The 12,014-nt window shown below is 42.6% G+C and overlaps 1 protein-coding gene across 1 annotated transcript in view; it reads right to left on the bottom strand.

Annotated features, from left to right (window-relative positions):
• Positions 1 to 12,014, bottom strand: part of PARN (poly(A)-specific ribonuclease) — a 154,335-nt gene that overhangs the window by 39,390 nt on the left and 102,931 nt on the right. Inside the window, exon 22 of the mRNA XM_026003146.2 lies at positions 4,134 to 4,323. Within this exon, the coding sequence (XP_025858931.1) occupies positions 4,134 to 4,323 (190 nt within the window). The remainder of the gene's footprint in view (positions 1 to 4,133; positions 4,324 to 12,014) is intronic.

Genomic DNA, 12,014 nt, shown 5'->3' with positions numbered 1-12,014 from the left:
GCGATCCAAGAAGAAACAGAAAAATCTACACAATCCTGTATCTGTTACAGAAATTGAATCCATAATCAAAACCATTCCCCCCAAAAATAAAAAACTTTAGGCCCAAATGTCTTCGTTGGTAAACTCTACCAAAAACGTAAAACATACACACACACCCTATACATACTGTTGGAAAATAACAAAAGAGGAACTTCTTAACTATTTTTATAAGGTCAGCATAATCCTTATAACCAAAACCTGATAAAGATTTAAAAAAAGAAAAAATTCCAATCTAGTATTTTTCATGAAGATATAGAAATACTTTTTTAAAAAAAGATTTTATTTATTCATGAGAGACACAGAGAGAGGCAGAGACATAGGCAGATGGAGAAGCAGGCTTCTCATAGGGATCCTGATGTGGGACTCGATCCCTGAACTGGGATCATGCCCTGAGCCAAAGGCAGGCACTCAACCGCTGAGCCATTCAGGCGTCCCGAGATACCAAAATACTTAATGAAACATTAACACATCAAGTCCAGTAGCACCTAAGAAGGATAATACATCAGGACCAAGTAGGATTTCTCTCAGGAATGCATATCCAATTACACATTCAGAAACCAACTGATGTCATTCAAAATATTAACAAAATAAAGGACAAAACCATATGACAACTTAAAAAGATACAGAAAGGCATCTGAAAATATTTAACATCTATTCAAACTTAGAGCAAACTGGAAATGGAAGGCAGCTTCCTAAACCCAAAAAGAGGACAACTGGCCAATCTAAAAGCCAGGCTTCCTGGGGAAACACTGGACTTCCTCTAATACTGGAAACAAGACAAGGATATCCACCCTTCCCACTTCTATTTGACAATATACCAGAGGTGCTAGTCAGTGCAATTAGGCAAGAAAAAGTAAAGACATAAAGACTAGAAAAGAAATAAAACTGTTGTGAATAGTATGCCAATGGATTGTGTGCATAAAAAACCCTGTGGAATATTAAAAGAAAAAACTATAAGTGAATTTTAAAAGGTTGTAGAATACAGAGTTGATACACAACAATTAATATGACTATACGGAAGCAGCAAACAATTCAAAAATGAAATATAGGAAACAATTCCTTTTATAATAGCACCAATAATATAAAATATTTAGGAAGAAAATTATTAGACCTGTAAGACTTCTACAGAAAAAACTACAACACAGTCTGAATGAAGAAAGAGGTCAGAGGACTGTAAAATTTATGTGGAATACAAAGGATCTAGAATAGCCAAAACAATCTGACAAAGAATAATAATGTTGGAGGGTTTATGCTACCTGATTTTAAGACTTACTATAAAGCCACAGAAATATGAAAGTGTGATATTGGCACAAGAACAGGCATAAAAATGATTGGAACAGAACATTCTAGAAATAGACCTAGACATACATGGTCAATTTATTTTTGACAGAAATGCCAAGTCAATCCAATAAGGAATGAGAAGTCTTTTTCACAAACATTGCTAGAACAAGTGGATATCCATATTAAAAAAAACTAAATCGTGACTCTTATCTCATTCCACATACAAAATTCATTTGAAATGGGTCATGATTTAAATGGAAAAACTAAAACCATAAACCTTCTGGAAGAAAACTGGTGAAACCTTAGGACAGGCAAAGATTTAATCATAAAAGAAAAAAATCATAAACATGACTTCATCAAAATTAAAAATATCTGCTCATCAAAATCACTAACAAGATGAATATGCAACCCCAGACTCAAAAAACACATTTGCAGCACACTCATCTATCTAACAAAGGATGTATCTCCAGAATACATAAAAGAACTCCCACCAATCAACAGTAAAAAAGACAAAAACACAACTAGAAAATGGGCAAGAGACTTACATAACCACCTCAAAATGAAGATACCTGAATGGCCAACCAGCACATCAAAAGGTGGTCAACATCATTAGTCACCAGAGAAATGCAAATTAAGATCACAATGTAATATCCAACGTAGTACCCTCTAGAATGACTGAAATACAAGGCTGACAACAGCACTGTATGTTGGCAAGGAGGTAGAGCGACCAGAACACTCACACAATACTAGTGGGATATAAAATGGTACACCTAGTTTGGAGAACTATTTGGTTGTTTTTTTTTTTTTTTTTTTTTTTTATTTATGATAGTCACAGAGAGAGAGAGAGAGGCAGAGGCACAGGCGGAGGGAGAAGCAGGCTCCATGCACCGGGAGCCCGATGTGGGATTCGATCCCGGGTCTCCAGGATCGCGCCCTGGGCCAAAGGCAGGCGCCAAACCGCTGCGCCACCCAGGGATCCCATGGGATCCCATGGTTGTTCTTATAAAGGTTAGCACACACACGCTTATCCTGAGAACCAACAATGTTACTCTTAGGTACTGACTCAAGAGAAATGAAAACCTATGGCCACAAGAAATTTTTTATAGAAATGTTCATAGCAACCTTATTTATAATAGTCTCAAACCAGAAACAAACCAAATATCCACCAACAGGAGAGGAGGTAAATGCTGTATATTCACACAGTGGAGTACTACTGAACAATGAAATAATAAACTCTTGATACCACAATATCCAGGGTGAATTTCCAAAACATGTTAAGTGAAGGGTGCTTGGGTAGGGCTCAGTTGACTGAGCGTCCAACACTTGGTTTCAGCTCAGGTCATGATCTCAGGGTTGTGAGACTGAGCCCCATGTCCAGCTCCATGCTAAGCATGGAGTCTGCTTAAGATTCTTCCCCTTTCTCTCTCCCCCCTCTGTTCCTCCCCCAACTCACACAGTCTTTCTAAAGTAAATAAAATCTTTTAAAAAGTTAATGTTAAGTGAAAGAAGTCAAACATAATACAATATGATTCCATATGATTCCATTTTTTATAAATTCTAAAAATAATCAAAATTAATGCCTACTCACAGATACAAGATATGGACACTTAGGGCTGTGGGGCTTGGGGTTGCTTGTAAAGGGACTCGGGGAGATTTTATGAGGAGACGTAAATGTTCTATGCCTTGCTTTAGGTTGTGGAAACATTGTTGTATATAACTCTTAAGATTCTGAACTAAAGTTTTAGATCTGTTCATTTTATCATATATTAATTATGTCTCAATTGTTTTTTAAGGCTTCATACCTAGCACAGAGCCCAACATGAGGCCCGAACCCATGACCTTGAGATTAAGCCCCTAGCTGAGATCCAGAGTCAGAAGCTTACGTGACTGAGCCACATAGGCACCCCTATATCTCAATTTTTAAAAAAATCTCTAAAAAGCCATTTAAAAAGCATAGAGAGTGGCAGTTAAGTGTCTGCCTTCAGCTCAGGTCACGATCCCAGAGTCCTGGGATCAAGCCCTGCACTGGGCTCCTGCTCAGCGGGGAGTCTGCTTCTTCCTCTGCCTGCTACTCTGCCTGCTTATGTTCTCTCTCTCTCTGTCAAGTAAATAAATAAAATCTTTAAATAAATAAATATTTTTTTAAAAAGCATAGAGGGCAATCCAAAATATTAGCACCCAGATTGCTTCCGAGTGATGGGACTATGGCTAATATTTTCTTCTGTTAGCTTACACTTTTCTCATCTTTATCATTTTCTCTAATGAACTTTTCCCTGTTTTCTATACCCACTTTTTGCCTCACAAAGATATATGTGACCACTACGTATCTTCTGAAGAATTATGGGTAATGAGGGCAAGTACATCAAGTTTTCTTTCTGTAGCAGGCATGTGGTTCAGTATCTCCATGGGATCTGAAACGAGGTCAGAAGGCCAGGCAGGAGCATCACGGTGGACTGGGGAGGAGGAGAGGGAGGATGAATCAGACCTAGACAAGTTCAGCTCTGATCCTGGCTCCCTCCCTGAACTGGTGGGTGGGTCACAGTGCCTCTGCTTCCACACCCCTGAAATGGGAATGATATGGATCCTGCCTGCCTCAACGGAGTTCTGTGAGATTGTTAACTGCAAGAGCTGCAGGCCTACATGGCACAGAAGGAATTAGGGGAGCAGTAACTTCTGACGTTATGTGGAAAGTTAGGGGAAAAAAAAGACTTTCTCGAAAGTCAGATTTACGACTTAAATCCTGTGAAAACCAGGAAGAAAAGCTACTGCTAGAACAACTCTGCCCTCTTAAATCAACAGCCGAGAACTCTTACCTGTTGGTGTGGTAGTAGTGATTCTGCAGAGCATAGGATATGCACTGAGTGTTTAACCGTTTTCTCTCAACCTCCTGCCAAGTATCTTCTGTCCACTTTCTCTTGATCTGCTTCTCCTCACGTTTTTTCCCCACATATTGGGCATAGGTCTGGATCCGATAGCTTTCTGCGTATTTACTGGTATTGACAGCTAAAAGAAAAAGAAAAAACCCATATAAAAAAGTCTGGCCTCATCCAAAATGTCACTTTTGAAAGGTGGCCTGAGATAGTCAAAGAAACCAGAAATTTGAGTCTTGAGTTCTAACCCCCAGCTCTGTCATTGAGAAGCCAGGCAGCCTTGGGAACGTCCCATGGGCTCTCCAAAGCTCAGGGTTCTCATCTGGAGAAAAGACTGTGCCCTAGTCTTCCCAAAGGCCTGAGAGTGCTCTGTGAACTATAAAGAACCATAATGATGGTAAGTGAAATGTATTTGCAGGAAACATTACTGCTTGAAAATTACTCATTTTCAGTGTAAGAAGATGGAAAAAAAATAAAAACCACAAGGGAAAACTGTGAACCCTGTTATAAATGAAAACCAAAGCAATACTGACAGCTGAGCTGACCACCGTGTCACATACTGAAGGTCTACCATATGTGCCCTGGGCTTTCGCATATGTGACATCTCATCTCACAGCTCCTCCACCTGCAAAGGAGGAACTGCCTCTACTCAGGAGAAAAGCGGAGGCACGTGCCATGGGCCGCACTGTGGATCAGTGGCAGTGCTGGGATGCAAACCAGGCTGCGCCAACCCTAAGGACAGGGCCTTTCTTGTCACTCTGCACCTCGCTTTGAACCCTGCAAATTCAAGATAACTCCACAATACTTGAGACATGCCTCTTCTCCTTCCGCTTTTAAAGACTGCTAATTCTCTGTAATGTGCCTCTGGCTGGCAGGAGCACTTGAAAGCTGGAGCTTATTCCCTCCCTGGTGTTAACATTTCACTAAGGCCAGGTCAGTTTCCTTATAGTCTTTGCTGCCTGCTCCTCTGAGGCTGGTGGACAGAACGTGCTGGGAGCGTGGGAGCGAGGGCTCATGCAAGACCTGGTGGCAGATGGGCAGCCACGTGCTGGTTCTGGCTCCTGCGGTCTGAGCATATACTCTCCTAGCCCGCCGGCACTACCAATGGTTACTACCCAAACTGGCGGTGAGATAGTGAGAGCCTGGCCACGCCGGTCAGGACTGTTAGGAGCAGACTTGGTACCCGGGCAGCTGCAAAAGCACCATGATATCTGAAACAGAGTCCATGTATCCACTCCTAGCAAAGTTCTTTTTTTTTTTTTATAAGACTTTTTAAAGATTTTATTTATTTATTCATGAGAGATACAGAGAGAGAGAAAGAGAGAGAGAGAGAGGCAGGCAGAGGGAGAAGCAGGCTCCATGCAGGGAGCCCAATATGGGACCTGATCCCAGGTCTCCAAGATCACACCTGGGCTGAAGGCAGGCGCCAAACCACTGAGCCACCTGGGCTGCCTGCCCCCCCCCCCTTTTTTTTTTAAGATTTTATTTATTTGAGAGAGAGAAAGAGAGAGAGAGAGAGAGAGAGAGAGAGAGGTCACAAACAGGGAGGAGAGGGAGAGGGAGATGCAGGGCCCAATCCCAGGACCCTGGGATCATGACCTGAGCCCAAGGCAGACCCTTAACTGAATAAGCCACCCAGGTGCCTTCCTAGCAAAGTTCTTGGTACAGAGTCATTCTCTCTAAATACTGTGTGAACGAACACATGGCAGAAGAGAGTGGTGACGGGTATGCTGTCCTTCAGCACGTGAGAACCAGACGAGGGACTCTAGTACATTAAAGACCTTGAAACAGAAGGAAAGACAATTGTATGAGAGGCAGATGCTGCACATATCCGACACCTGACACTTTTCATCTTCACTCCAAGTGGACTGGATTTGCCTGAAACTTCTAAGCACAACTGTGATTGACAGAATATCATGCCCTAAACCTAAATGTTTAGCATCTAAGGAGCAAGACATAACAACCACCACCACAAAACAGGAAAAAAACACTACTCTTTAAAAACTACAAATTTTTACTATGATGTTTATAGAACTTTTCAAATGTCCGCTCTAAAGTTTTTTTTTTTTTTTTCCACTCTAAAGTTAAAGAGAAAAAAAAAGGAAGGAGAACTCCAGGATATTACAGAAGTTCCCTATTATACAAAGTCTCCTAAAGAAGGAGAATGAGTTACTGAAATGTGAGCTCAAAGCAGCATGCTCTGACTCATTCCCAAGGAGATAAACAGAAAAAGCATCCGGTCCTGGAGATGTGTGACTGACCAAAGTCACTCCTAGCACAGAACCACAGAAATAGGATCCTTTCTTCAAAGTCTTATTCCTTGGGACAGCAGATATTTTTCCTGCTTTTAATGGTCCACATTTCTGACTTTTTCTGTTCATTTAACTACCCGGCCATTTAAATATCCAACAAACCAACCATCCATGCTTCCACCTGGCAAATGTTCACTGTCCCAGGAACTTGTTAGATATTTGGTAAGTCAAAACAAAATTTCCACTCCCTTAAGCTTATCCTGTCACATGCAAAATGCATGTCAGGGTATCCCTCTGTAAGCCTAAGACTATCTTACTAATACGGGTTAGGCTATTAGTGAGATCCATAATGAGAACCCACAGACTCTACCATCATTATTTGGTCCTGATTGTTGGTAAATATGCATCTCCTGGATTTTTCTTGTTAAGTCCCATTCCTTATTCCAGCAGGTTTATTCTGCAAGCAGAATCCCCAAAGGGATGGCATCTGCATCCCCAAAGGGATGGCATCTGCAATAATCCCACTCTCCAGTTTCACTTGGACTCCCAAGTAAAAGAGAAGGCTTGAGTCAATATTCCCCATGAAAGCAAAGGTGATGATAGGGTCATAAAGGAGCCAAGATGATCTATTTAACAGTATCCGGTTGTTTCCAATAATTGAGCTCACAGCCCCATGGACAAACGTTACAAACAACTCCCTTACCACGGTGGGGAATTCAACCGAGCACATGTGGAATTAGGATCACTTAAAAGGGGAAACAAATAACAACCCACTTTTCACCGCTGGCCTTCACATGGCAGTCATTTACCAGCATTCCTTCACGTCCCAGCAGCTCTGGAGCTCTCAGCCTTTAATCTGGAAGCCAAGCTCTGGCTCCAAGCCATCCCTCCTCGAATGGATGAATCAGCAAAATGAATTGGCTGTCAGCTGTGTCCTCCAGTGATTCCAGCTCGCCTGTCAGAGGCAGCATGTAGCAGGCTGCTTGGTAACACTAGTCTTTTCCAAATTTGTCAGGGAAATGATTCAAGGCCATCTTTCGATCGTGCCACTTGGTTAGAGCCTCTAGGGAAGAGCACATGCCGACAGCCCTCCCTGCCTCCTGGTAGTAGGTGAGTGAGGGCAGCTCCCCTTACATAGGCTCACCCACTCACAGGGTCCCTACACCAGATCTGCTCATCTCCTGACACCCTGCACCTGTAACAGCATTTAATCTTCACAAGGGCCCTGTGAGGAAGGGATGCCCTAGTCACCAAACAGATATAGTTACTGAGATCAGAAAAGTTAGGCTGCTTGCTGGAAGTCTTGTAGGTAGGCCACAAAGCCAGTTTGGAACCAAGACACAACACGTTGTGTCTTGGTTATGATATATACATACATACATATATACATACACACACATATATATGTATATATTACTGCCACATGTCTTCCACATTTTTTTTTTGAAGATTTTATTTATTTATTCATGAGAAACAGAGAGAGAGGCAGAGACCCAGGCAGAGGGAGGAGCAGGCTCCATGCAGGGAGCCCAACGTGGCACTTGATCCCAGGTCTCCAGGATCACGCCCTGGGCTGAAGGCAGCGCTAAACCGCTGAGCCACCAGGGCTGCCCTCTGCCACATTTTTGTATGTATTTGTGTGTTTACTGAGACTGGAACTTGGCTTCTAAAATGTGTCCTTTACTAGGAGTTTTAAAGAATTACTTAAAATGTATAGATTTTTTTTTTTCCCCTAAAACTTAAGAAGTTTCCATTATTATCAGGCAAAGTCTCTCAAACTAACTTGATAGATGATGATTATGGACAAGATGACTTAAGATACAGATGCCTTCCTAAACTGATCTATACATTTAATGCAATTCCAGTAAAAACAAATTCTTCATTTTAATGACACACTGAAAAAATTTAAAAAGGAATTAAAAAAAAATCTCAACAGAAAACAGAGCAGGGTTAGTCAGGGACTGGGGGAAGAGGTCAACCACAAAGGGCATGAGGAATTATGGGGGTGATGGAGCCATCCTGTATCATCACTGTGGTGGTGGTTACATGACTGTACACATTTGCTGAAACAGCTGTACAACAAAGAGGGTATCTCTGCTGTACGGCAATGATACCCTGATTTATTCTGTGGAACTGGAAAGGTTAACTCCAAAAGTTAAACAGAAGAACAAATGGTCCAACAACTGCCCAGACATTTCTGAAGAAGAATAATGAAGGTGACATGCCTTGTTAGCTATAAAAGCTTATTGGAAAGCCAGAATAATTAAGATGGTGTAGTAATGGTATAGAGATCAACAAACTGACCAATGGTGTAGAAGAATCTAGAAACAGACGTTCGCATCTGTGAAACTTTGATTTTTGACAAAGACAGCATGACAGAGAATGTGGAAAAGGAAAAGTTGGAAAAATTGTTTATCCATAGGAAAAAAATGAAATTGGACTCTTAGTCACACCATGCTGAAAAATCAACTCCAGATGGATGAAGAACTGAAATGTCAAAAGCAAACTCTGAAAACTTGAAAAGAAAATATAAGTGAATATCTTTCTGAGCTTGAAGTAGGAAAGAATTTATGAAGATATGAAAAGTGTTAAGCAATAAAAAAAGGTCAATTAGTATGACTACATTACATTAAAATTTCTGTCCATCAGTAGAGACTTCAGAGAGTGAAGACAATCCACAAGCTGGAAGAAGATATTTGTAATGCATGGAACTGGTGAAGCACCAGCATCAGAATACATAAAAACGCCTACAAATCAGGAAGAAAATGCACAACAAAAGAATGGGCAAAGACAGAAGAGCAGGCACAGTCATTTCATAGAAAAGGAGGCGTATAATGCCAGTAATTACATAAAGAGATGCTCAAGCTCAGGCAAAGACAAATTATGAGAACAATATCATTTTGTGTCTGTTTTGCTGGCAAAAATCTAAAAGACCGCTAACAGCAATGGCTGGGAAGATGCGGAGCAAGGGGATCTCCATTGGTACAACCACGGGAGAAAACAATGGTTTTTCTCATGTAGTGCTGATCATTCACACATCTTATGACCCAGCAATTCCACTCCTAGATATATACTAGTACATGGGCATTTATGAGGTAAATCCAAGAACTGTTTTTTAAAAAGAACACATTGTTTATACTAGCAGAGAGAGAAAAGGAAAGAAGCAATCAATCCCAGTCTTCGCCAGCAGGTAAATGGAAGAACTGTGCTATATTCCCACAATGGAATATCGTCTAACAGTAAACATAAATGAACTGTAGCAACACAATAAAATGAGGGGATCTTAGGAATGTAATGGCGAATGAGAAACCCCAGTCCCAGAAGGCTATTTGTAGTTTGACACTCATTTTACGACATTCTAGACAAAAATCAAACAATCACACCAACAATATATCCAGGGAGGGGTGTGTGTGTGTGGTGTGTGTGTGTGTGTGTGTGTGTGTGTGAGAGAGAGAGAGAGAGAGAGAGAGAGAGAGAGAGAGAGGGAGAGGGAGAGGGAGAGAGAGAGAGAGAGAGAGAGAGAGAGAATAAAAAAGCAAGTAAATAATCATCACAACTTTCAGGAGAGCTGTTGCCCCTGGCAGGGAATCAGGAGGATGGGACAAGGAGGACCAACAGATAGATGTAATTTATTAGCAATAGTTTAGTTCTTTGGTTGAGTGATGGTTTTACAAATGTTCATGGCGTCTTAAACAAACAAATTCTTTAGGTTTTCTGTTGTTTATCCTGGCCAAGTTCTAAGGGCCATTTCCAGTACACACGGTCTAAGACAGAAGGTGTGTAAAAGACAAAGTAAGAATCTCTCCAAGTTCAATATCCTCAGTGACATGGCAGTGCCCCTATAGGGTGTCAACGAGCAAGCAGTGCCACGTCTTGGACCTTCCTCAGAAAGCGATGCATGTCCTTGCCATATGGCCATCGCTGGCTGAGATCATTGGGGAACAGTGGCTGCCGAGACAGTGGCGCACCATTGGCCCTGCGCGCAGCATCTGCAAAGGCCACTGGCAGCCACACTAAGTCTCAATGTCTGATGCCTACATTCTTAGTATCCAGTCGCTAGAGGAAGGAGAAGCACTTACTGGCTACTTACTCTGCCAGGCACGGGGAATCCTGTAAGTGTTATGCTGACTGCATAAGCAAAGACAGGACGAGAAGAAGGGACGGGCCCAAGGTCAAGGTGACGAGGGTTTGGGCTAGGATCTAAAACAAAGCCTATGTTCTCTCCTTGACACCATGTGCCCTGAAAGGGTCTTGAATGGCATCATCCAGAGTTAACGCAGCCATATACACCTGCCTTCAATAGAATCAGTCTGTCTATCCACAAAGGTTCTGTGTACCCAGCAGAAGGAATCTCTGTGTGACAACCTGGTATGTTAACCCACTGGCAGAAGGGCTGTGTGTGGAGAGCAGCCTCTCCCAGCTCTGCCAAAGCAGCCCTACTCCCTGTCTCCACTAGGTGCTTTCACGCTCAGCCCTGCCTCCTTCGGACACTCCTAAAGATGGCCCAGGGCCCTGGCCGGGGTGCTGTGGTTTTCAAGCCACAACAGGGTGAGGCCAAGTGCTGTTTTGTGTTTGACTATTTATCTAAATATGAACATACTGAATGCAAGTTTTCTCACATTCCATATTACTTTGATCGGGTTGGGTTGATAACAGATTGACCGCTTCTTCACTTTTATCAAATAGAGAATGGCAGCTTTCATCTCAGCTTCTACTGAAAGCGCTTTAAAATCTTTAAAGAAAGGAGTTCAAACAGAAACAAAACACACTCAGCCTTAATGGTCACTAGGAATATTTTCCCATGTGCATGACTGGACGCCCCCTCAATCAATTGGAGAGAAGAAGCAGGGACTAAGGTGTGTACAGAACAGGGCCTCGAACAGGCGCACACTGCAATAGGGCTGCTGTCCCAAACAGGTCAGGGCGAGCCAGCCAGGCTGAGCAGCGGCACCCTCTGCTCTACCCTCTGCCGTCCTCCCTTCTCCTCCTGAGCCAGTCCTTTCTCAATGCCCCCGTTCCCCACATTTACCCAACAGGCCCATGCTCTCTGAGGATTGGGCCCACACCCTGGTCATGTCTGTAGCGCCAAGATCCACCACAGTTCTTTTGTAGGAGGTTCATCTAAGATTATGGCAGGAAAGAGGGAGGGATAAGGTACAGCTTTTTTATCTGTTGGCAGCCTGTGTGTACCCAACAGAGCAAATTCAAAAACTTCAGTTAAGAAGTCTATGCTGAAGCCTGATCTGGTGCATGAGGGCCCTGGATGGCAAGTGAGGAGCGAGCTCTGGTGCTAAAGACAGGCTCCCAGGGGCAGGGACAAATACCACGTGTCACCATAACAGAGCCTCACAGCGACGCTGGGAAAGGAAAGCAAGAGCCACCAACAGTGGAGACTCGGGAAGTTGGCTGGCTTGCCTCAGGCACCCGGTGAGGACTCAGGACCCTGATCCCTTGCTCTTTTATGCAGCAGGTACTTCTCTAACAGACAGTAATTATTTTTTAAAGATTTTGTAAAAATTAAATAAGCTCTACACCCAATGGGGGATGGAACCCACAACCCTGAGGGCAAGAG

This window comes from Vulpes vulpes, chromosome 3 (genome assembly GCF_048418805.1).
Source record: "Vulpes vulpes isolate BD-2025 chromosome 3, VulVul3, whole genome shotgun sequence".
NCBI lineage: Eukaryota > Metazoa > Chordata > Mammalia > Carnivora > Canidae > Vulpes > Vulpes vulpes.
Note: the sequence above shows the minus strand (reverse complement) of the source record. Positions and strands in the feature narration are given on the sequence as shown.